The sequence below is a fragment of the Enoplosus armatus genome, chromosome 8, assembly GCF_043641665.1.
Source record: "Enoplosus armatus isolate fEnoArm2 chromosome 8, fEnoArm2.hap1, whole genome shotgun sequence".
Taxonomy (NCBI): Eukaryota; Metazoa; Chordata; class Actinopteri; order Centrarchiformes; family Enoplosidae; genus Enoplosus; species Enoplosus armatus.
The window spans coordinates 22,360,113-22,387,253 of record NC_092187.1 but is presented as its reverse complement, the minus strand read 5'-3'; the positions used below and the strand labels follow the sequence as shown (position 1 = coordinate 22,387,253).

At 43.1% G+C, this 27,141-nt stretch overlaps 1 protein-coding gene across 1 annotated transcript in view; it reads right to left on the bottom strand.

Moving 5' to 3' along the window:
- Nucleotides 1–27,141, bottom strand: part of plekhg5b (pleckstrin homology domain containing, family G (with RhoGef domain) member 5b) — a 48,176-nt gene that overhangs the window by 4,324 nt on the left and 16,711 nt on the right. The window contains exons 2-16 of the mRNA XM_070910005.1: nt 23,072–23,213; nt 21,531–21,630; nt 21,229–21,289; nt 20,739–20,830; nt 20,518–20,654; nt 18,316–18,482; nt 6,084–6,275; nt 4,593–4,754; nt 2,677–2,772; nt 2,202–2,402; nt 1,131–1,241; nt 858–1,007; nt 625–762; nt 379–498; nt 79–211 (exon numbers count right to left, since the gene is read on the bottom strand). Of these exons, the coding sequence (XP_070766106.1) occupies nt 79–211; nt 379–498; nt 625–762; nt 858–1,007; nt 1,131–1,241; nt 2,202–2,402; nt 2,677–2,772; nt 4,593–4,754; nt 6,084–6,275; nt 18,316–18,482; nt 20,518–20,654; nt 20,739–20,830; nt 21,229–21,289; nt 21,531–21,630; nt 23,072–23,114 (1,903 nt within the window). The 5' untranslated portion in view covers nt 23,115–23,213. The remainder of the gene's footprint in view (nt 1–78; nt 212–378; nt 499–624; nt 763–857; nt 1,008–1,130; nt 1,242–2,201; nt 2,403–2,676; nt 2,773–4,592; nt 4,755–6,083; nt 6,276–18,315; nt 18,483–20,517; nt 20,655–20,738; nt 20,831–21,228; nt 21,290–21,530; nt 21,631–23,071; nt 23,214–27,141) is intronic.

Sequence of the window (27,141 nt, the reverse complement as noted above, 5' to 3'; positions counted from 1 at the left end):
AAAATGAGCTTTGTCAATATGTCTCAATTATGAAAATGATCATTAGTGTCAGCCAACAGTCTTCGTCTGAGCACTCACCGGGGTCTTTGAGCTCCTTACAGACGACATTGTCAATGAGGAGAGGCTGGCGGATGATTTTGACTTTCTCCACTCTTTTCACTGGCTTGGTAATTAGCAGCAGGTCAGTGAACAGGACACAATAGACATCCATCTGCAGAGGAAATAAACTCATCTCAGGTCTGACAGAAACGCATTTTGCTTTATGGGTCAACCATTTTATGTGAAATGTGAGGCGGCTGCGAAGCCAACGTGAGAACCAGATGTTGAGTATAAAGATAAGAGCTCTCATGTGTTTACAAGCAGTCGTGTGAGTCTTACCCGACTGTCTTTGCCCTCTTTCATCCTCAGCGCTCCCTCAAGATGCAGCTGTCGGGTCTCCTCCGGTGATACTTCTCTCATGGGAGCCATAAGGTCGAAGCGGTTGTACTCCTTGAGGATCTGAGAGGGGAAAAGACAAAAGCATGAAGCCGAATCTTACGCGATGACTTCTGACGTCTAATATCTGACAGAGCTTTCTTTTTGAAGACGTGGTAAAGCAATGGAGCCCCATAAATCGTTTCTTACCTTCTCCACTTCTTCAGTGCTGCCCTCTACAGCCTCGTAGGAGTCTATACGGGCAGAAATGGTGGCCAGCTTCTGTTGTTCCTGACGCTGGCGCATCTGGGAGTCCACGCTGTTGATAAAGCCCTCGACTGCGGCCACCTTGAGGAGGAAAAACATATACAATACACTCTCGTTTAGACATTTTAATTAGAAAGTCAATTAGAAAAGCAGTGTGTGTTTTTCTACATCCTTACCATGCTGTTGACAATGTCGCGGGCCGACGGCTCATCCGTCTTCTTGAGAACACTCTTCAGCAGGAGTGGATATTTGGTCAGTCTCTGGTGAGGCTTTGCCAACATGTCAGCCAGCTTCAGACGGTTACACTGCTTATGGGTCTCACCCCACTGAATTGAGCCAGACAAAGACAGGAAATGAAACATTTAATGAGCCAGAAATATGAAGAAAAACTGAGGAGGAGTGTCCCAGTACAGGGTGTACTGTAAGGCGAGAGAGCAGAGAGAACTGACCGTGACGTAGGTCCTGAAGAGCTCATTGTCCCTGTGAAGCGTGCGCATGTACTCCATACAGCCCTCCTCCTCCATGCAATAACGGATGTAGGGCTTGAACCTGGAGCCAAACTGAGCACACACATAAACAAAGACATGACTCACAGATATTACTAACATCAACATGAGGGAAAACATATTTACTTCTGCCTCAGTCTAAAGCCTAAAGCCAACACTGTGTTAGATGTAAAACGACATTTTATGGAATTAGTTCATAAGAAATACAGGCGTCTAAACTGTGCATTTACATGTATACAGAGTATTCTGGGTGCTGGCTCAAATTAAGGCGCTGTTTCAGATGGTAATCTTCTTTTATGTCTGATTTACACATGTAAAAAACTGTGTTAAGTATTTTTACATGATCCAACCCATTACGTTTATGTATCTAAAAGATGTTGTAATGTTAATGTTCTCCTGAAACACATGGTTATTACAGCCAAAAATATAACTGAATATATCAATACATAATACAATGTGGAAGAAGTGTCCTTTACTTACTATTGCTAAAGTAGCAATACCACACTCCAAATATTATCCGTATAAGTTAATTAATTCTTTTACAAAATATATGCTATTATATTATTATTGGCTTACTGATGTGTGATAATGTGTAAGCAGTATTTTATTGCTTTAGTTAGTCAAAGTGAAGCCAATTTAACTACTTCACATACTGTTTGGTAGTTTAATCTACAGGAATGCATCATAAGTAGTAAAAAGTACTTAATATAATAATTCCCTCTAAACTGTTGTGGATTGAACATGCGCTATGACCAAACAAAGTTGATCAACTGATCGCTTTTCTTACCAAATGATTAAAGTTTAAGGGAAATTGTATACATTTATTTTTACACTCCATTTCAAATGCCACTAGCTGTATTATTTATTGATGTATTCAGTTATATTTTTGACCTGTCTGATAACCTTTTATTGGCTTTGAGGTGCACGGCGGTCCACAGGGTCAAGGCTTCTCGATGACCCTTCTTTGTGGTACCTGTGGAGATGGAATATATCTACAGTGTGATTACAACTGACCGTCCTGAAGCCGTGGTGAAGGTCAGTGGGGTCGAGCAGAGCCCGGGCCTGCCTGGCCTTCTCCAGGACCGGCAGCATGACATGGTTCCACAGGGATGTGTGGAGGCGGACAATCTCCTGGGTGTTACTGAACAGCTTGGCAGGCTCCACCTCTGTCAGCAGGCCGCTCTCCTGCAGGTTCAGCAGCCCACACAGGAACAGCTGTAGAGGGTGATAAAAAAAGAATATGAGCTAAATGTTTTTTATCAACATGAGTGAGACACTAAGCTGACACAAAGCCTTTAAAGCCAGAGGTTATCAGCCTCGCGGTTAAAACATAATTATTTTTCTCTGCATTCAGCTCACTGAGTGCTGATAAAGGCCGGTCTCATTGTGCGTCTGTCTATCTCAGGACAGAAGCCAGTTCATATTACACAACAGCCGACAGACTTCAGTATCAGTACAGGATCTTTACAGGAGTTCTCATTGAACTTACATCAGTGATGACTCTGAGTTTCTTTATGTAGGTAGCCTCTGTCTGCAGCAGCTCCCATATCGCCTCCTGCTGGTGGAACTGTCGCCTTGTCAATGTCTGCACGCACACACAGATCAGGTTATTAAATATAACAAATATATTCCCAGATTATTACACTATTACAGTAATGGTGACTTTCATCATTTCATTCACCAACTCATTCCTGTTTGGGGTTAAAGGGGTTTGGAACAGTAGAGGTCAAACATTGGAACGTGTTTCGCTAAAGCTCTCCTTTCTTTTTTTTAATGAATTAAAAAATGTTGATAATTGATAAATAATTGAAATTTTTACATATTCAGGATGTCAGAAATGTAGTACCAAATAGTTTGATAAAGAATAACAGTAAGAACATTCTTTCTTGTAGATATACACAATCGTGGCATCATCATGGAGCACCTTGATGGATGACGTCACGTTGCACTGCAGCAAAAGTTGAGCCAGGCTCAAATTTTCAAATTCTGTAACCTGACAGGGAATTTCAGCTATATCACCACTGCTTTATTTGCCACTACATATTGAATCTGGAAGATACAGAGATGAGGACTGAGATGAAAAACTAAATTCATTTTATTCTCTACAGCCCTTCATGTCATGATTGTTTAAAAAATCCATGTTGCAGATTTAGATTTGGTTTAATACTTATACTACGATACTCATCAGATATACAATGTTTTAACTTACATAAACATAAATTCTGTTTGGATTATGTTTGTTTAAATGTATATGTGAATATATGTATGATATTTTCCAATAACTCACATTACCGACTTGATTGCTGGACAACATCTGTAATATGTCTTACGTAACTAACCGTCAGGGTTTGAAGGTACAGTACGAGGGACTGTACAGCAGCTGAGCGGTGATATTGCTCTGTCTCTGCCCTGATTAGTCATATACACATTAACAGATGGAAGCCAGCGTCAGCGCGCGAAGGGTGTTATCATTTACATAATACATGTACGGTTGCTGACAGCAGAGTTACAATAAAGTGCTTTGTAAGCATCATTCTGGGAAAACCCGCGTCGGGGCAGGTGTGACAGAGACGAATGACAAGGAAGTAAGAGTCAGATGCTTGCCAGGGAGGAGGATTGCCAGTATGCATGGACTTTATGTAATCAGCTGCGGGGAATGTTTGTCAATGCGGACATGTATGAAAATGATTAGGGTTAAGGTTGGGATATACCATCTGCTTATACCGTTCTTTCTGCTTTGCCTCTTTTAGTTATTCATGGTGAATCAAGTCTCTAAGAGGTATTAGTTGAAAATGTTCTTTCATCATGTGTCCAGTATTGAAAGAAGGCACAACACCTCTGAAGTTTCATACATCAAAGAACATGAGTCTTATTTTGAGTTAAAGTTGCTTCTAATTTTCATTTGATTTCAGTTGCAGTGCTGCGGCCCACACACTGACGACACTGACTGCATTTTTTCCAGTTTTAGCTGCGTCATTGGACACAGGGCAATGTACGATAACGCCATGGCAATAAACAAAGCAAGTCTTGTCTCAAAATAACTCGTTTCTGTTTCCTGCTCCGATGCTGAATGTTAGCGAAGTCAGCTGAGCTACTTTTGAACCAGACACTGGGGCGCAACCTCTGCTCTCAGCAGCCACGCAGGAGAGACGCTTCGTGATGCACTAGCATTTTAAATGAATCTATGACCGTGACACACACTTTTTTATTCCTCTGACTGTGTGGAAATCTGATATTGATGAACAAATGCATTCAAACGTCTTACAGGTAAAACGGGAGACTTGACATGTGAGCTGATATGGGGTCTATATCCATAAGAAAAAGCAGGAACCACAAGCACATGACAAATTGACATACATACCCCCCCCTCACACACACACACACACCAGCCTCTGTTTGCTGTACCTCTGAGTTGTCCAGTAGCATCTGCCAACTGTCCTCCAGGGCCAGGTTGGTCTCCTCCTCCCAGGAGTCCTGGTGGAAGGAGAGCTGCCGCGGCACCTTGGGCAGCCCGAACAACGTGTAGGAGTGCAGCTTGCTCTGGAGCTGCTCCAGACGGTCCAACTCCTGTGATCAGACAAAAAAACATTTAAGAAAAACAAGCCTAAATAGATTAAACAGGGTTAACGGCATGACAGCGAGAGGAGATGCTAAAGTAATTGTCCATTTCTGTCCTTTGTGTGTCAATTTATCGTTACATTCAAACTGTAAGTAAAAGATGAGTCCACAAATTAGCATATAAATCCCGTCCTCACTGGCGCCTTAATTCTTAAATCCAACAGTAGCTGCTATTCAGGCCTTTGTTCAGTCTGACAGGCCTTATGTAGTTATGAAAATGAGCTCAGTGCATTGAGACCATTTTAACAATAGAAGACTAGGGAGTGGGGGAAAAAGCTACAGCACAGAGGGGGAAGATGGACCAGAGGCTAATGGTTCATGAAACATTTAGAGAAAGTACCGTTCCACGTTCATTAATGGTGAGAAATTGTATAACAGATTTTAGAGTAAAGTGATCAGAGATTAGCACTTGCCCCACTCCTTTTAAAACATTTGTGAAAGGAGGGACTGACAGAGGTTCATCCCTACAATATGGAGGGTGCAAGAGGTCCAGGTCCCGGTGAAGGATCTCTGGCCCTGAAGGGGTTAAGGGGGACAGTTGGGGTGAACAGAGATGAGCCAGGCAGTGACCGGTGACTGACAGATACTGTCTCTATCTGACATCTGCTACTGTGCAGGATGTGACCTCAGGAGGGAAGATACAATGGGAGTGTGTGTGTGTGTGTGTGTGTGTGTGTGTGTGTGTGTGTGTGTGTGTGTGTGTGCTTTATTGGAATAAATTATTATTTTTGTTGAAAACCTCTGATACAGAAGTTAAAGGAAAGGTTCAATATTTTGGGATTTCTGTTAATTAATGAGCGTCAGGTGTTAGAAAGCAGAGTTTGTTACCTTTGGTTTCCTCCTGATTCCAGTCTTTATGCTAAGCTAAGTTAGCCTACAGCTGGCCAGACAGGAGAAGTATCAATCTTCTCATCTAACTAAAAATAAGCAGTAAGCGCATTTCCCAAAATGAACTATTTAAGCTTTTTTGTGAGTTTTAAAAATTAAGAAAGCATTTGGATAGAATTGAGCGAGGCCTTTGCTCCACCTACTCATTTCCAGAGCTGCTGGGAGGAAAGTATGTGAGCCAACAAGTCAGAAGACATTGACGGGAAATAACCTCACCAGGACTCGGGGGATATGGCCTTCCGATTCCCTCCCACTGCTGCTCGCTACTGTTTTGTTTGCTTTTACATGTTTTAATCTGAGAAATGTCTGGACAACAAACGTCTGTTTTACAGCCAAGAGAAGGTGCACCACTTTGCTTAAAACAGCTTGTACTGTCGTGATCAGTGTTACCTTGCCGAAGGGTCCTGCTCCAGCGTTGGAGCTGAAGAAGCCACTGAAGCGGCTGGCGGCGCGGTTCTTCCAGCTGTCCGGCCCGCCACCAACGCCAGGCAGAGAGCCCCCGATCTGTCCCAGAGTATCTGGGGTAGGAATATTCGTCTCCCCCAGGAACTCGGTCATGTTCTTCCTCCGTCGTGCCTGACCCTGCAAGGCAGAGAGGACAAATTTACAGAGTGTAAAAGGAACAATGAAACAGAAAATGATAGAAGGCTGACTGGCATGATGGATTTTGTCATCTCAAGGGGAAGTTCAAAAGTTTCCAGTCCGACGGATGGAATGAGACAATGAAGGAAAGAGAGAAATATACAAAGACAGGATAAACAGGAAATCGGAGGGGAATTCTCCGTGAGGATGACATCAGCACGACCGTTAAAGCCACCCTAATGATCAGACACAAACAGGAGAGGGAAGGACTGCCACTTCCTTCATTACATCACAAGGAGCAGGCGGGTGGTTGTTCCATAAGAACAGACGGCCCGAGTCTGGCCATTGTTCCCCCCTCCATTGTCCCCCTGTCAGCAGGCCCTGCCGCGCACCCTCACTCATGCAATCTCTGTCTACTTTACGAGCACCAGCAAAGCAAACAAACAGGGGCCTCCTCAGTATCTGAGGAAGCAGTTGTTTTTGCCGTTAGACTGAGGAATCTCCTGGTGGGGAGTCGGCGAGAGTCAGGCCACTGACCCCCCTTCAAACACTGCGACAAGGAACTTACATTCCAGGACACTGACACTGTTGCTGAAACTGACCGGCCATTCCAACGAAATTCTTTTACTGATCACTGACCCCCCCCACACACACAAACACAATACAATCAAAACACTTATGCCCTAAGCTGATAGGCTGGTAACACAGACACAAGGGTGCAGGTTCGGTTTCAGAAGTGTTCCTCAAACCCCCCCAAAAAACCCTCTTTATAACATTTATATCAATACAGTAAATAACACATCATGAAACTGGGCGTTCCAAATGAGTGGCAATCTAATAAAATATTTTGAAATGCTATGCACGTTGCCTTATTATTAATACACTGACTTAGCGTTGCATTCCTGCAACATTGTCAGACTCATGATGGACATTTTGAGACTGAAAGTATCAGAATCGATGCGGCAGAACCAGAGAGATCGTCCACCAACACTTCAGTCAGAGATTCAGGCGTGTTAGTATGCTAGTAGCGGCTAGCCTCAAGCAGAGATGACGGGCGGGCTACAGAGGTCTGATAAGCTCACTTCTTTCTAACTCCACACAACCACATTTGGTTCATTTTCAAAACAAAGCCGTCTCCAGCACCAACCAAAGATTTATCAGACTTCACACAAAAGGCTTTATACAACTTTTTCCTCATACTTTATGATAAACACTACTTGACTGCCTTATCTTTGATTGATGGTCAATTCTAGCATCCTTCTAGCAGAATATTGACTGTAAACAAAAAGATAGATCATTTTTCAACCCAAAAAAACATGCAGGAGAGCTTACAGCAACAGTCCTGTTTTCAAACTTTTATCAACCCCACTTTTCCAACATCTGAAGAATGGAGACAGACTGTATGAACAGGCAGACGTTTGAGGTTGTGCATCCCGGCTATTTGAGTTAAACAACCTCCATTACACTACAGATAAAGTCTTATCAAAGTATATACGTTTGTGGCATGTATATCTAACAAAATGAAATGTAAATATTATGAATACCTCTTGTCAAATTGTTCTGCATTACACAGGTTCACATTTTAGGAAGAACATCCCAAGATCTTTGTGAAACCACTCAACTAGAGTAAAAGGCACACAAGTGGCCTACACACAGTTGCATAACAAGATAGTAAATCTGAGTGGGGGGTCCTGCAGGTTTTCAAACAGCTTTTAGTCCTTTTATCTTTTTTCAATGATTACCAAAGAGGAGAGTGACTTCACTGCAAATAGACATGTTGGCAACTAGAGTGAAAGGGAAAATGGGACACACTTAGAGTGGCTTTAGTGAATGTGGAAACGAGCCTGGACCCATTTAGGGTTTTTTTTTTTAGGGGGGGAGAATCTGGGCCGAATGGTCAAGGACACAGGTGTCAGGAAGTGTTCAGTCTCCGTGGACAAACAGGGAAAGTCTCTGGTGCTGACAGCACACTACTAGCCAAACTGAAACCCGGTAAGTTTCGTCTGTGTTCGCGGTACGTGACAGCTCTCTAGAAATAATGATAATTGAGAAAAAACAGATATTGGAGGTGTTTCAGCATATCACATGAAAAAAAATCTGACAAACTTAAAATTAAATATGCTGTAGTTGCGGTTAAAGGAAGCAAACATCTTGAATATCACTTAACAAGAAACTGGTTTCCCAAAGACAAAGACGAAGCCAGGAAGTGGTAATTAAAAAGGACACAGAGATAGAAGCTACCAGCAGTTTCCCACCATATTAACAGTGCTCACCATTGAAGCCAGAGGCATGTCAAAAGTAACAAAAACCATCCTAATCCTTCAATTGGATTCATGGATCGCAGCCCATTCTGGAGCCAGCTGCTGCACTCTCTCAACTTCTAGCCTCCTGTCTCTCTCCACTTCCACTGATAAACACACACACATCCAAGTCGTCCACGCCGTCCGGAGCCGAGATGCCGAATCAGTCCGAGAAGCTGAGTGACAACTGTAACACCGCCACGTTATTCCCCCATCCAGAGACTTGCGTTGAACTTCATTCGGTCTTGAGACGTCTCGTTCCAGCTGACAGGGTCCGGGTTGCTCACCGAGCGCCGGTGTCTGGCTGCCGCGTCCTGCCGTGCCCGTCAGCAGCTTCTCTTTGAACATGGGACGTATCTCTGTCCTGTCCTGCTGTCCAAACAGTCAGTGCTTGCATTTCATACGGACACTGGCCTGAAGTCATAGCAACCAGGAGGATCCTGCCTCATTGTGTTGGGCAGGAAAGAGGAGGCAGGGCCAGGTCAAAAAAAAAAAAGGGAAGGGAAGGCTGATTTGAATATTTGGAGGAGGAGTCAGGGTGACAGCTTGTAGGGAGCTCCCTGATCCCTGAGACACACATCCTGGTGTTTGAAGGTGCCAAATGCTCTTTAGGTCAGCTCACTTCTTGTAAATACACACCCCAAAGGTTTTTCACTGATATCAGCCATCTTTTTCCAAACGAATGCAACATTAGCTTTCATTCCAACGAATAAAACCAAGACAATTACAGGGTGACCGTAAACGGATGGGACGCTTCATTCTTTGCTTTTATTTGAAGTTGGTCCACTATTCTTTGTGCTATCTCAGATCACTGTTTTGCCTGGAGACCTTCAAACAATGCCATGCTAGTTGGCCAAAACAAGGAAAGAAATGCCCCGATAATGGCCAAACGGGAAATTCCCTTTGTTTACTTGCATGTTTCAGCACATTTAATAGGCTGTGTATGGCCAGCAGATAAGCACAAGCACTCCACCTCAGCAGAAAAGTCAGTAAACTTTGAACACAATTCAGTTGATCGACAGAAAATGAATATTCATTTTGATAACCCGTTAATTGTTCTGGTTGTTTAATCTTCAAATGTGTAGATTTGCTGTTTTTATCTGTTTAATATCTTTGTGTTTTGGACTGTTGGTCAAGCAAACAATATGTGAATGAAAATAATTCTAATCACAGTTGGTTATATTTCTGCAGCTAATAATACTAAAACAATTTCAACAACTTCAGCTCAAGCAAAAACACCCTCATAGTAAACGCTAAGCCGCTCTAGTCATGTCTGCCTAACTAATTATGTTTACAAGGTTTCCCTTGTGCCTCCTGTGTCAGTCAGGACAGAGGGCAGCGAGCTCTCTTTACACAGCTACCCGCTCTGGGAGCTGTGACTTGTGCAGTGGGTCTGGAGGGGGGCCAGTCGGGTTAACGATATCAAGCCTTGTGTCCCTTATCTTATCACCGCGGTTTGTGGCATTAACCTTGGCCTGGAAAGGAGAAAATCTTTAAATGGGAAGGGATTGTATTAAAATAAGTGGTGACCAAGAAAGAGCAGCAGAGCAAAGAGACCCCCCACCCCCCCTTCTCTTTCTGACCCCTGCTACTGCCTTTATGTTAGTCAACTGATAACAACTCCCCTTGATCAGGTGGGTTGATTAACGATGGGAAAACAGCATGACACTGACCTTCCTGAAGGCCTGGACACACACCAACACAGGCGCACAAACACACACTACACGTGCTCACAACCAGGAAATAGAAACTAAAAGAAACCCCCGGTGGTCCACGCATGCTGCATGCTTCAAGGCCATTTCAGTTCCAGTAATCTGGACCTGATGACCGCGACAACAGTGACACAAACAGAGGCTTTCAGCCTGAGGTGAGAGAGGAGAGTCGTCAAAACAACGCTCCTGTTAGTCGACCCCCATCATTCTAGGAGCTAATGCAATGAGATCCCGGCCACCATCACACTTCAGCCAATACACAATCACAAACGTCTGAACTCTGTTCCAGCAGAGCAGATGAGATTAATGACAACAAATCAACGGTCAAACTCTTTTGCATACAACATTAAATTAAGTTTAAACACATTGAGGCTACAAATAACAATTACTGTCATTATGGATTAATCTGCCCATGTGAAAAATGCCCATGGTAACATCTTAAAATCTATTTTTTTGTCCCACCAACAGTCCAAAACCCAAATATAGTCAGCTTTCTATCATTTAAGACAAGCATCAAATCTGAGAAGCTGGAAGTAAGAAATGTCCTTTTTGCTTAAAATTAAAAAGTTGTTGGAGATTTTAATTCTCTGTCGATCGATTAATCAACTAATAATTGCAGCTCTAAAACATATTATTGCAACAGCCAACAGAGGCAGGAAGACATGGCGCATTATATTAAACTATATCATCAGTCTTAGTGATGCACACAGACATGTCACCATCTCACCTGACAGTCAGTTGGTGTTGGTTTCGTGTCAGGAGAAGGGGACTCAGGAATCTCTGAGTCCACATGCAGCAGGTCCCAGCTGCGCCAGGATGACAGACGACCAAAACGAACCATTTTCCACAAAAAACGAAACCAAAAAAAATCCCCAAAACCTCAGATTAAAAAAAACCAAAGATCTGAGTAAACAGAAACAAAAGCACAGAGGCAAATTTTAAATGTCAGGAAGAATCCATTTCCAGGAAATCACAATCCAGACAAAAGTACAGAGCAGCGTGAGGCATTGCAGCCACTTCCTTTATGTGTCTGATCCTGCAGTCACTGTGCAGGCCAACGGTCACACAAATGACAATCATAAAGGTGTGTGTTAACCCTGCAGTAATCTCCACCTTTAGGCACCAGGGGAAGTTCTTTGTTTTCCAGCGCACACACCTTTCTGCCACAGACACACATCTTCTCTCAGCATGTAGCTCCTCCCACGCCATATGGGGGATAAATAATAGTCTCCTAACACCTGGTATAATTAGTTTAATTAGCGAGTGTGCTACCAAAACACATGAGTCAGTCTTTTAAACTCTTCCCACACAGAGTGGACAAACTGGATTCAGCAATTAGTGAGGAGCTAAATGATTCTAATATTAGATCTAAACAGCAACACAGGCAGCAGAGAGTGCTGTGAGTTTCATTTCCAACAATCATAGTTGTTATGTGATATATAAAACGTCCCCAAAAAAATCAGCATGTTCTCCAAATTCAGTGATTACAAATGATATGGACACATAAGAAACTTTAGGGCTGCAACTAATTTTTCGACAATCAATTAAATAGTGAAAAATTTAAATCATCAAAAGTAAATTCCTTCAAATGTCTTGTTTTGTCCGACCAGCAGTCAAAACCCAGAAATATTCAGTTTACAATAATATAAAACTGAGAAATGCAGCAAATTGTCAGATTGGAGAAGCCGAAGTCTGAGAATATTTTTGCTCAACAAATAACTGAAGTAAATCAAAATCAAAATAGTTGCAGCTCTAATTTACTATAGTTAATCTACTTTTTAGAGTATATACAAACGTATGCATAATGTATTGTACTATGGTATTATTATTTCACAATTTTCACATGAATTAAAATAGGATTTTCTGTCAGTTCTTACTTTACAAACTAGCCCTGATGTCGGGGATAAAATTCAACCGCATGCACACTTGAAAGCAAACTTTTAAGTCTAATGTTTATGCCAAAGACCTTATCAACTCAATCACAGATACTTCTCACTCTATTAACAAACTATACTGACTGTTGTGTAGAACACGTCATGTTTCTTCAAATCAAACGTGGCGATGAACTCCCGTGTGACAGCCGCTGATTCAGCCATTATCATTCAAAGTGACTCTGTGTTAATCGACAATTGTCCCCATTGTGAGGTCCGATAGTGAGAGAAGAGGTGGCTGTTGGGTGTGATAGCCCGGCTGAGGAACAATCTCCACGCATTACCATCCACAGTCGTGTAATGCAGGGAAGTAAAACCACGCGGTATGAGCCAGTTTGAAAAAGAGGCAATAAATAATGACAATTGCCAACGTCTTCCGCCTTCCTGAACAAAGCACACGGAGTGCATTGTATGAGCTACATGAATACAATATCAGTGGTGAAGAAAAGGCATGTGTCGCTCTGTTTTGAGTTCAGCATACAAACAGTGAGAAGACGAGACACTTGCCACTCCTTTCACTGTCTCTGTGGGCTCTCTACGTCATCACAGTGCCTCCAGCCCTGAAGGCTTTTTGGGGTTTTGTGTCATATAGTATTTCCCCAGCAGAGTGTCTATTATGAAACAACACTATCTACCTCTCCTGTCTATTACACAACAAACCCTTCCGCCCCCGAGGCAAAGCCAGGAGTCTCTGCCTCTTTTTGGATGAGTGAAGCAGGGCGGCAACTATTGCTTCATCTGCAGATCTTTATTTCATTTCATCGATTCATGCTTTGGTCTATAAATGGTCAGAAAATAGAGGAAATATGACAATTTTCACAGAAGACAAAGAAAAGCAGCAAATCCTCACATTAGAGAAGCTGGAACTAAAGAAGGTTTGGCATTTTTGCTTGAAAAAGGACTATTAACCAATTATCAAAATAGTCAATTAATCATTTCACCTCTAATGGGAACCTTGAAGCAACAAAGATACCAGTTAGTACATCACTTTTAACATGGGTGAGGATACTAAGTTTACGTTTAATGCCACCAAAGTACTACTTTTTTTGTAACTTTCTTTCTCAAACATTAAATGTTAACTTAACACAAAGAACAATACAATCATTTTGCCAAAATATCATAGGATAGGTACATCAGAACTACTGATCAGGGAACGAGTAAACAAGATTATAAATCTGACCAGAGATTGAACGGCAGCTTTTGGTGCATAAACGTTTTAGAAACTTTGTGTTAAAGACACATTTCAGTCGGTACCACATAAGTACTGAGGTCTGATACGCTGCCCTAGAATTGAGAATATGCAGGAAGGTTTTCCCTGGTGTGATGGAGGAGTGCATTATGGGAGGCCTGAGCACTGACACACATATGGAGGATCCATTACTTGACTTAACTCCCTGGGAAAGCCGAAACCATCCAACTGCAAACTGTAATGTCATCCCGGTCACTGTGATTTGCAATCTCTGGATCAAATAATCTTAGTGTATCTGAATACTCCGTTACATGGGTTTTATGTATTTAACTTGATTCGGAGACAGTCAGTGTGGCAGAGCGGCGGAGCCACTTAGTGCTGTATTCAGTGTGCTATGGCAACTCGTGGTCGAGTGTTACATAAAAAGAGCGAGGATCAATGTGCTGCATGTTCTAACTGAAAATCACAAGGTCCAAGACGGTTGAGCTATCTTTATGACGACTGTAAAACTTGCAGTTTCTTTTCTCAGGAGAAGGAAAGACAAGCGAGTGTCTGAACTGTGTGTGTGTGTGTCCCCACAAAGGCTGCTGTGATACTGTAAAAGCAATGCCAGTATTTTGTATGTCCCCTGTGTATAAAGTTTTGTTTTTGCTCCAACCTGACGTCATATTGCGCTGCATATGGATGAAAAACATCCTGAGCCCTGACCCTGGGGATAAATGACTTCAACATAGCAAACAGGTAAAATGAGTCACAGCTACTAGAGTATATACAGGAGGGGGATCCCAACCTTCAGGTTTTACTTTTAGTTTTGTCAGGTTACGTGACTCAATTGGTCGAATTAACCCTGCAGAGAAACATGATTACTGGATGAATTCACTTAACAATGTAAAATATAGCTTTTGTATTTGATGTTGTAAATGTGTTTTTCCTCATCGCACACTGAGTGATGCAGGTTAAAAGTTGAACTTGTTAAAGATCAGTTGATACACTGCTGATATTGTGAGGGTGTAAAAGGATGCATTATTTGCGGATGGTGCAATAAGTGCGAGGCACAGGCGGGTAGCGGTGCTTATACGGGAACTATCAGCAAGGTTGGAATGCGTCTTCGACCAATCAGAGAGCTTGGCCTAGGCTCCCTGTTGTAAAATAATCAATCTGAACCATCAAAGCTCTCTGCAGCGTATCACAATGCTGCCAGAGCCTATAAAATGTAACATGCATGCAATAATAAAGTTGAAATACCTCACTGAAACAAAAGAGTAACTCTATACAGAAAAGGACAGGACTTGGCAGCGTTTCCTCTGGAGCCTGGCACAAGCCGCTGCGATGCCAGGCCATGACTCCGGTCACTAGGCAAATATCTAAACGTCTTTGAGCAAAGCTCTTGATTCCATAAAAAGCAGGCACGCATGTGTTTTATGGCGAGTGCCAAAGCTGCTGCCATAGAAACTCAAAGACCGCACTCAGTGCCCACATGTCCAAGTGGAGCTTTTGTCCTCCAAAAAGCTTTCATAAAATATGGGCTGCCACCCAAAAAGGGATCACAGGGTTTCTGCTGTTGAGTCTGTTAAAGACAAAAGTATCAATAGACTTCAATGAGCTTAAGTTCTGTGGCCAGAGACTCTCATGTGGCTCCAAGAGTGAAATGATTTATAAGTCACTCTTACCAAATAGTTTCACAGAGACTTATTGATTACTCTGCTGGATATTTTCTTGGTTAACCAAATCATTAACTGGTTTATAAAACATCAGAAAATAGTGACAATTTCCAAGAGCCCAAGTTGACATATTCATGCTGCTTATTTTGCCCGATCACCCGTCAAAAACCTGAATATATTGGTAGTTGAAGACTACGAAAAACAGTAAATATTGACATTTAAGTGACACACATGATTCTGCACCACCTTCCATCAGAGTATCAATGCAGCACATTACTGCCCCCCCGTGGTCAAGAGGTGCGACTCCACTACAGTTGATTTTATCACACATTTCCACATTCACAGCCAAAAAAACTGACAAGTCATCACCTGCGGTGTTGGTACAATGAAATTCTTTAGCAAAATTCCTTGAGAGGAATGACATTGTCAGTAGTTTGATGGCACAAACAAAATAAAGTAGAACAATTCCCCACAGAGACCGGAGGTCAGATACTGTGTGACTAAAACTCTGCTTTCCTCAGCAACCTCCGGTGTTTATGTCTCCGCTTGGTGACTAACCTTAGTGACTTACCAACACAGACGGTAGAAAATGCTTCAACCGAGCCTCTACCTGCTCAAGGCAACGATGACATCAAGATAACACACACACACACACACACACACATAATCAAACTCACCTGTGTGTGGGTCTGGACTTGCCTCAAGGGTGTTTAACAACCAATGACTTGTTTCAAGTGCGTAACAGGGCAGCTCACAGGCTGACTGCCTAAACCTGAGCACCGAACACCGAAAATGAGAACATACGGAGGTTCACAGAGACATAATGAAAGTGCAGTGCAGTTTATCAAAAGTGATTGGCACTAATGCTTTAGCTTAAGGGGTATGACTCCTTCTGTGTAGGGGTCGGAGATACCAAGTAATACCGGATAAATAATACCGGTTAAAAGCAGCTAAATTACTATCATGTAAGAGAAAGAAATATGTCATGATTTATAATGTGATTTAATTATCAACAGGCTTCTGAATATATTCTAATTACAATTAATTTGTCAAACATTAGGTATTTCTTTTTACTATTCCATTAATCACTCTCAAAACTCACCTCTTTAGTTCAGAGAATTCACTTAATGAGCATTTGTTATTTGCCAATAGAAACTGTCTTGTGGTTAAATGTGCGTGTGATTAAGTGATTAACAGAGAATCATGTCTGGCAAACGATTTGGTGGTAATTAAAGTATATTCAGAAGTAGACTATTAATAATACATTCAGCTCATAAATCATGACACATCTCTCTCATGATACCCCATTAGATGCTTTTAACAATAACAAATTTGTATTGATATCGGTGGTCCTGACCCTGGTATTACTCGGTATCTGATCAAAACCAAATCTTGTGGCATCGCCGACCTCTAATGCATGTTTAAATACGTGACAGCAGCAAATGTTGTAGCACTAAGAAGAGTGTTCATGTGCCCAGATTCCATTTTTTTCCTATTGACGTTATATCAATACTTAAAACAATTTTGTATCGGTAGTATTGATAGTTTGGGGATCAATCGGCCCACCCCTGCTCCTGTTTCCTCCCCAACAGCGTCATGTCGTGCTACTAGAGGGCACATGGATGACAGCATAATGATGATTCAGGTCTGAGCAACATCTGGCAATTATACACGGCAGTGATGATACAACTGTTCATGTAAATATTATTGTGCTGAACAAGAATCATTGCTCCCACTGGAGCGGATGTTGCTAAGCAACCACTTTGTTCAGCTCCTCCTCAGTGAGAATATTGTCATGCAGAGGAAGCAATTTCAATTGCTGATTTTTAAATAACGTTTATAAATATTCAACTGTTGAATTGCGTCTCTGCTGTAGAGACAGCCAAGCCAGTGAGCCCATAAACCTGAACTGTTGTAAACAGAGCTGAAAGAATGAGATGAATAATGATATCTCATATAATTGATTTAATAATTTAAACCCTAACCCTAACCATTCATTAAGCAAAGCTACCAAACATTTGCTGGTTCCAGCTTCTCAAATGAGAGGATTTGCTGCTTTTCTCAGTTGCATTATCTCTGTGAATGAAATATCTTTGGCTTTTGGACTGTTGGTCAGAAAAAACAAGCAATTGAACGTTTGCTAATCCTCTCCCCCACACAGCGATTGTCCAATCATAGCTCAGCAACCATAACTAGGCCTTCGTTGAAAAAGGCCCCAGTCATGACAAGCACATCCACTGTGTGATTTCCCCCCACTGTGTGTAAGCACAATGGTCCTCATACTAAAAGCCTTTTCTCTTGCAATGTTAAAACATACTGAAAATACAAAGGATGGCAGCTATAGTTTTTCTTTATCATATAGGACTAACTAGTCAATTTGTCACCTTGGGCTCTGGGAACTCATGAGGTGCACTATTGCATTTTATAGACTAAACAACTGATCAATTAATCAAAAGAAATAATTGACAAATATTGCGATAATCAAAATAACTGTTAGTTGCAGCTCTATGGCTAAAGAATGGTCCACGTGTCTTATTGCTAAAACTAATCCAAAGTGCTGAAAGACCTCCTCCTTCAGAACTCCGGGTCCATGACACAGAGTCCCTATATGCCACGACATGAACCCGATGACTGTCTGCCTTATTTCCATGCTCCATGTTTGGCAGCCATGTGGATCAGGATCCTGCAGGCCTCAGCCGGCCTCTCGGCATCTCTCATCGGTAACAAAACAACCACTTCCTGTAGCTGCAGGAAGTGCTGAAGTGGCACAGAGTGTTCCTGAGTGAACTCATCACCATATGAGATTCAAGGGATCAATTGGCAGCACCAAGCGGGCTTGCATGCACGTACACGAGTGTGTACACAGAAACACACACACACACACACACACACACAGCTGGCAGTAGACTGAAGCGGAAATCCAAAAATACATTCCCAGGGTTCTGCTGGGCAGATAAAGGTAATGCAATAGAATGAGGTCATGGTGGGATTACCATGAGATACTACACGGGCCCAAGGCATCATGGGACTGAGGGAAGAGGAGGTGAAGTTATGGAAAAGAGTAAAGGGTGTGGCAAAGCAGTACGAGTCACAGGGTGTGTCTGTGTTTGTGTGTGGTTTGAAGGGGTGGTGTATTTTGGCTTGATGAGTCTGAGAGACAGTTTCGTACGTTATGAGCTGGAGCGTCACATGAAATATAACCACTTTCAAATGATACTGCCGTCCTGTTCGGCCAGATGCAACTCACCAGCAGGTCGATGCTCTCTTTGCGTCCCAGAGATCCATGCTCCACCTTCTCGCTGCCTGGGGTGAGGATGTAGGGGCTCTGACCTACAGAGGGCTTCATGTTGGGCAGACTGAGCGACCGCAAGTCCTTCACACTCTGCTCCACCTTCACCTCATCACCCAGCCGTGCTAAATGGAAAAAAATAAATAAGGTTGGACAGTCTGGGAAAGGGAATCCTGTAAAACTAAAAACTTGCACAGTCCTCAGATCATTATTTATTTATTTTTTAGGAAGCCACTATAGTCAATGCCGAACGCTTTCTTTTCAAGTTCACTTTTCTTTTTTTTCAGTTTTGAGTCATTTTGAACTGAGCACCACACCCAAAGGGCTCACGTTTTTTTCTTGAAGTTAAATCCATAAACAGACTCTTGTAAACATTGTAGAAAGGATAATACGAACCAAAGCAGGACTCAAATTAAACCTATAATAATAATCTTTTTGGCCAGTTGAGGGCAGCAGAAACAAGTTGTAGATTCAACACCGATATAAAATAAACGAGTCGTGTCTCTGTCCACCTCTCTTTTATCTCTGTTCTCGGTCTCCATTAACTCCTGAGGGAAATATCTGGCTCTTTAGCAGCCAAATGCTTCACCATGTTCACCAGCTAGTCGCTAACTTTGTCTGTCTGCCGTTTGCTGCTGAAGTAGTGCACAGTCATTTTCTGGCGCTTTTTTGCAGAAAACAACTGCCTGCTGCAATCAAAAACATGCTATGAGAGTGGTGAGAGTGAACCAAAACACTAAAGTTGCAGACTGAAAAAACTAAACAGTGATCTGAAACAAGTTGAAACGCTCCATGTAGCTGAGGGAAACTGCAGTCGGGTGATAATTCATCACTACGAGCGACACCTTTAACCACAACTACGACTACAAGAAGTTATGTGATACAAATACTGATTATAGCTGCTTTAATGTTTCTTAAAGCTTAGATTAAAGATTTAAAAAAGTGAGATTTTATTGAAAGTGTTGACAATATAGAACAAAATAGAGCAGAACGATATAGATTCTCAGTCATGCCTTCATGAAAACCTCTTAACCCTCCAACCACGAGACTAAACAGCTGTGGACTGTTAGCCCTCGACCTCTGTGTTTCAGACTGTATGTAACTCCAGACTGTGGTCAAGAGGTGCATGTCGGGAGGGTGACAATTTCAAAAGAATAGCAGTTAGTCATGGTATAGGATCTCTTTTATGGAAGGCTTAAATGGGTCTTTCATCCAAAGACTGCAACAAGTGTAACTGCAGTGATCTCAGAGAGGAGGCACCATTCCCAGTTTCCACTCAGGCATCAAGGGAAAGAAAGCTGGCAGAGTCATCATGCTGCTACTGTGTCATTAAGAGTCATGGGAATTATTAATAACAGTAGTTCTGATCACTTTTAAGGATACAGTCCACTCCTTTTTCCTCCCAGTCAGAAACACGGGAGGGAGAGGAAACTGGCCCACGCCATCTGTCCTGCTCAGTCATTGTTAAAGGCGCACAGATAAGAATGGTGTGACGTCTAAAATACGCCGTGACTGCAAAGTACAAGACTGTACCACTTTCTATGAACACAGTGAAAGATCGACTCTTTCTATTGCTACTATTATAATCTATTTTACTAATTTATTAAGTTCATGGTGTGATTCTTTGCCCAGAGTCCATGGAGACAGTGGGTAAACATTCACAGCACATGCTTGAAAAATAAACCAACAGAGCAAAAAAAAAAAGTCTTTTGTATTATTAATGGACCTCTATGTAGGCACATCAGCACCATTTCTTTTACCTAGAAATCTCTCACCAACACGTAACACTTTACTTCTAATTCAACCATTATGTGTCCCTGATGGATTCACATTCATCACTTTAAGACAAAACACAACGGGGGATTTACAGGAGAATATATAGATATTTACTACCACAAATTAACCTCGAGGATGCAAAATTTAGCGTCACCACCATTTTTACTAAAGATGTAAATGAGCCCAGCTGCAGTTCATCTGACTTGCAGCGCAAAACCTCAGTGCAGTCCTTCAGTAAATTATGACAAATGCAAATTTAGTGTTCAACGGGCCACAAATGCTTGAGCTATGTCCTCCAATGACTCAGACAGAGGGCAGGGGATTGTTGCAAGGTGGGGTTGATTCTGTGCAGAAATGTGTGTATGGGTCATGTGGTGTTTTCACCTTTGACTTTGAGGTAGTGTCCTCCAAAACGGTAGGCCTCGAAGTTGAGGGACAGCGGCGTGTTGGACTGATCCAGGAACAAGTTGACCCGGGACAGCTCAATGCCGTTCCTCTCAAACACCGGACCGAGAACCTCTCTGGTAACAGATAAAAGAGAAGTGGTTAATTAGGATTCATATCTTCCAATACATGTTATGTGGCCGTTCCTCCTCTCCTCCTACCTCAAGGTTTTCTTTTTCATTGCAGGTACAATCTCTGTGTTTATGTCCACGTTGAGATCAAACTTAAGGCTGAAGCACTCCTTACTGGGGTCCTGCGGGGGGAACGGACACACTGTTAGTTTACACAGGTGGGGCTGCAGCTCTGCTGGCCCACCCCGGGCTCATGCTGTATGCGTGCTCTCAGCAGATCCACAGGGGGGCTCCTTCTCACTACTCTGCCTGAGTCAGACAAAGAGCAGCCTGGGAGATACCATTATGTTATATCATTGTTGCAGAGAATAATGGTGGCTGCTTTCGTATTACACAACTCTCTGCTTGTATGGTACACATTTGTGAAAAACCACACTTCTACACATATATCTGTCACAAAACAAGTGACAAATACTGTTTATTTCCCCCCACAAATCTTGTAAAGTATTGTAGACTCCTTCCAGGTTTCCTGAGGGGACTCTTTTTGTTGCACGCTGCAGCCATGTGTCTGATTACTTACATCAGTGTGTCGTCTCCGCGGCTTCTTCTTCACCAACTTCATCCCCCCTGTTTTACGCTCCCTGCAAAACAGTTAGACACACATTATCATACTTTTTATATACCAGTTCTTCAAAAGAACCCAACATAAGAGAAACTGCCTGCTTAATGTGGCCATCGAGAGTTGGAAAGAAGTGATCAAAATCTCTGTCAGGAGACACACATTTCATGGCTGTAACTTATCCTCCAGCGTGAAAAGACAAGAGCTCTACTGACAGGCAGGAATACATGAACACTTGCATGATATAACGAGGGGTTACTGACCCGCGGTCATTGCTCCCCTCATCCTCTTCCTCCAGGTCGGAGGGGGGGCTGGTGCGCGGGGGACAGGAGCGTGTGGACACGTTCCGAGCCAGGATGGAGGCTAAAGGTTAAGAAAAGACAGCAGTCATTCCTTCTGTTGGATCACACCTAAGACAGCCTTTAATATCAAGTCCACCCAAATTAAAAGGAAACTCCACCCGCCTCCCTCTTGTGGTGTCTTGCCATGCAGATAGTTTTGCTTGAATAAAGTTTTTATATATTCGTCTCTGAGACTTCTGCCTCCACCCCAATAAATTGGGATTTTGTTTGTGGTGTTCACATTACATTTAATGCAGCATCTCTTTCCGGACTCAGTGTCTTTGTTAGTCTGGATCAGAGGTTTATCGTGATCGTCATCTCTGATGTCCGTAACAAATAAATATCCTTAAATCTGCTTAAAAATCATACAAAAAAGACACTCCTCATAACTCCAGAACTTGCCTGAGAATCATGATATTTGTCATTTTTCTTCAGCATCAAAGTAATCCAGTGATAGTTGTCCATACATCCAAAGATAATAATAATAATCATAATAATAATAATAATAATAATAATAATAATAGCAGCTAATTCGGCATGACTTTTAATGGTGCCAATTTTCCAAATGTAGATAAAAATATAAGCTAACAGGCCTCAAGTTGTAGCCTGGGGCCCACAGTGTCAGACTTTGGAAAATCCTGCTCTGGATAGTTTTCTTATGGACTATTTCTCCGGTAGAAAGTAGTTCCAAGGATATCTGTTCATAGTGAGGTCTGTAGATTATCCACCACTAAAGCAATTCAGTTTGTTGGGGTGGAGGCAGAAGTCTCAGGGATGGATATAACAAGTCCAGGGCAAAAAATCTAAAATGCTCTGGCGAATTAGCACGAGCCTGGGTCCAGACCTGTGAATCGCCGTCCACATCTATGATTTCTACAACAATTCAAATAGGTCTTGCATTGTGCCGACGGAGGGCAGATACTGCCGGTTGGAAAAAACAGTCGACCAATAACAGTTTTGTAGACAGGATTAAGAATGACGACATCATCTGGCTGCATGGCCACAGGCGTGGATGAGACCGACACAGCTGTACAGGTTGTTGTCATCAGAGTTGACTTACAGAAGTAACAACTCCTAAACTGTAAAACCTATTTATAAATGATTGTATTGAAAGGTAATTGCTCCTAGCAACCGCCGGGATGGATATGTGACCCGGTACTGATACAAAAAATCAGGACTAAAGGTAAGTGAGAAAATAAATTGATCATTTTTTGGGTGAACCAGCCCTTTGATAACAGTCACAATGAGAGTTTAACTATTCAGACATACATTGAATAATTACATAAATCATAAGAGTTAAAGAAGTAAAAAGGAAAATGTTGATTTCCATTTTTTGCCTTATTTAGACAACAATGAAAACTCAGTGTTCTTGATATTTACACAGTGAAATCCTGTAATGAGGCAATGGGCATGACGTCACTGTAAGAGAGGGAATACCAAATAATGAAATAATGCAAGTCTACCTTGAGGTTGTAAGTCAAATCGGGGGTGCCGGTCAAAGTGCATGTTGTCTGTGTTCTCTGAATGGCAGCGTGAGTCACATGACTCACACAGGTGAAGGGGGCTTTTGCTATTCAGGTCTTGGCAGTCTGGGTGGTGGCAAACCTAAAAGCAGAAACAGAGAGATACAGAGGGGAGAAGAGGACAAGAGTCAGATCACATAACTGCCAAGTACACAAGGTCCCTGCATTAAAATACAAAAACATTGTTAAAAGCTTGGGCCAAAGTGAAAAGGGTAAAACAGTCACACACATTTAGAATAAACAGCTCCCTGCCTGACTATTGTTTCTGCCACAATTAAATGACCACAGAGGCTGCCACGGGCATTCCTGAGGTCTGGTGACTCCCACCTTCCCGCCATCTGTCCCCCTCTGTGGGATGACAACTAATTGACTTAAAGTCAGTTTTTCACCTTGTGTGCTGATCTGGGACCAGCTTACCCCTTACATAATCCAAAATCATATCCCGAGAAGTGAAACAATGAAACCGACCACAGGTCAGCAACTGGGAGACATCCAGGCCGCAGAGCTCCACAAGCTCTGCGGCCGAGGCGACAGGCAGCAGAAGGCTGCAGGATTAAGGATCTCTCTGTCTCGGCCCAGACAGATCCGACCCCCACCCTACTGCTCTTTCCCCTCACCTCAGCACCTGGCATCAGAGGGCTCTTCTACATCTATTCACTCCACCCTACATCGCCCTTCACCATCACCCTCAGCCCGGTGAGCTGAGGAAGCGAGGATGTATGGGGAGATACAATGGAGGTCCTGCTAATGTACTTCCTGTCATTGTTTCCATGTACTCAGGAGGAGCAGTGTGTCTGTGCATGTGTGTGTGTTAATGTGTGTATGTGCACAACAGGGATTTGAGCGCAAGCTAGGAATGTAGCTTTCATGTAAACACAACAACTATAGATATGCAAGGGGTAGATGCCATCCCCTGACAAAACACTGTTATATAGGCCCGTCTTACTTAACTATATTGTTGTAACACACGCATATGCACTGCCACATGCTCTAGCTAAACATAACAGAGTTTAAGTGCAATCAAGTAACTCAGATTTCAATACAAATGACTCTGTCCCCACCAATGGTACTCTACCGTGATATTCTGCAGATTGGAGCAGAAGTCTCCCCCACTCCTGCAATTCGGCTCCATATCCATGCCAGCAGGCACCCAGGACCCCAATAAACATCCAACTCGCCACCTCGTTGGCCTGCTAATTCACTCTGCAACGCTCCCCTGTCAAGCCACACTGACGAGCTGCCTTATTAATCCACTCCTCTCAATGTCTAGCCGGGTATAATCGCAGATTTTAAGAAGCTGGTCGCAGGGCTGGAAGAGGACAGAAGGAGGGAGGGAAGGAGGGAGGGATAAGGTTATGGGAGGGTGAGGAGTCCCAGTAAAGATATAAACCCAAGGCAGGAAGGAAGAAAAAAAGGTCCATCCAGAAGCTTTTCAGAAGTACAAAGCCCCCCTAATCTTGCAGCCTAATTGGTGCCTGTGCTCTGTCAAAGCCATCTGACGGTCCTGCAGAGATTAAACAGCCCCGCTCGGAGCTCCACGAGACGTGGTCTTCTCCTCTTTTTCCGCTCTCTCTCTTTCTTCTCTGTCCTCTGCCACCACCAGCAACGACTCCTCCCTTCCTCTCATACACCCAGGGTCACTATACCCAGGCAGAGCCCCCCCAACCAGAGAGAGGTTTTAAATAGAAAGAGACTGAGAGACAGAGACAAGAGTCAGAGAGCGGCCTTGTACACATGCTCTCCTCCTGTAAGCAACTGTTAGCAACATAGTTTTGGCTAATTTCTATCAGTTATGATAACTTTGGACTTATTAAAGTGCGCTGCGAACACGGTGACGTCACTACAACAATCCATTGAATAGTTGTTGAGATATCTCAGTCTGTGGTGGTGGTGTGTTCTATTTTTTTTAAACAAACTGAGATCCTGTTCAGTCCTGTGCTCACTTTGTGGTGACTATAATACTATTCAAGACATTTCTCAATCGTGGCAGTTGATGACGTTCGACATGTTGCAGGTACAGAGGAGTGAAGTGTCTCACCTCTGACTGAGTCACTGACCTCAACTTACCGCTCGACGACCACGCTGCCACTGAGACAGCTTCATGGCAGAAGCAAACAAGTCGCAGAAATCTGTTACAACATCACCTACTTATGCTTCCCTGAAGTGGACGTCAACGCATGCGCACGCATTTTTTCGTGTAGCAGAGTGAAATGTCCCATGGCACAGAGGTGGTATGTTCTCTGTGAGGTGTGGAGACAGACGGCCGGGCCAGAGAAATATGAGCAAATCAGATGCCATATTTAGACAATATCCCAGATAGGTAGGCCTTCCTCGCTATCAAGTTGGGGCGTTCCCATTCCCGCTGCAACTAAAGCAGCTGGAAATATCTGACGCTTTAGCCAAGACAAACGAGTGCATCATAGGATGAAGAAAGGGCTCTATGAGTGGACCAAAAAGCACCTAATGGAAAAAACTTTTAATCTTACATTCATGATAGATACCTGATAATATACACGTAAAATAACTGCGTTTCAGCTCCGGATATGTGCAACAGGGACTTTTGCAATGCTCAACATTCCTATCAAAGAGAGGGATGATTGATGGTTGGGTAAGAGGACAACCTGACTTTATTATCCAGCCGTTTCTGGATCTGGATCAGCTTTCTCAACACAACAAGAAGGAGGAGGAGGAGTGTGTGAGTGAAGCTGACTGTAGGAGAATGTGACCACGCCGGACAGCTGACAGGAGGCCATGCGTGCCTCGTACTGCGAGTGTATGACTGTGTGCGAGACAACATGTGTCATGTGAGTGTGTGTCGCGTGTGCCCCCCGCATGCCTGCTCTCAGATCTTTACGGATTAGTGGGGAGGTTCGGGGGAGCATGAGTGACTGTAGATGAAACGCTGCATACACACACACACGCACACACACACACACACACACACACACACACACACACACACACACACACACACACACACACACACACACACACAGCCCCACCTTCATCCCCCTCCCCAACAGCTGAGAACACACACCAGCCCAACAGCGGCCCTCGTCTTGGGCTTAGCACATCCAATGCCACGTGGCACCTGCTTATGCACCCTTGTTTCCACACATCCTGCAAACACGCCAACACTCCCACACACACATACACGGACTTACAAACACAGGCATGCCCGGTCCAAGGCTGTGTCATCGATGAAGAGCCCAGTCGCTCATCTGTAATAAAGCCGTTCTTGTTTGGATGAAGACAGCTGGAGTCTTCTGAGGTGAATCAGGATTATTACCTTACCTACACTTAATCCTCCAAACACTGACACGCGACATACGAAGGCTATTTCAACACACTTTGTAACACATACTGCACACTTTGCACTGACACACGTTAAGAGTTTGATCTTATTTTGGTACAAAGTGGCTTTACAGGGCACAAGTCTACTTCACACAGCTGATGCTAAAGACATTAAACTGAGAAATGGTTACATTAACTTTAGATTCAAATGTCTTTAACATGATTTATAATTACGGATGGAACTTGTGGGTTTAAAGTGACAGCCTGGCAGTTCAATTTGGCTGCAACATCCTCACCACCATCACAATTTTGGCCCCCGAGGACCATTTCAGATACGTTTTGACGGCCTGCCACATCCTTCGCAAGCTGGAAAATCTGTGGGTAATCAGTCTTTGTGTATAGAATTATATGACACATTGAGTGAAAAGGCTGCCCATAAATTCAAACCCAGATTACAGATCTGACTCAATGTGATACAAGGCCCATCCATCACAGGGCTGTGAGGATCTCTCCATCTCCACATCTTTGTCCAGGAGGAGTACACTGATAACATTCATGGTTTTTGTAAAGCCAAAACTACAACCTGACTGCATATTCCCTCAGCCCTCCTCCGGAACAGCTTGTCCTGCCAGAGCACACCTAGCACTTATGTAATAGCATGCATCACCGTGTGCATGTGTGTGTGAGGAGTAAAAAAAAAAATGTAATGTGAGCCG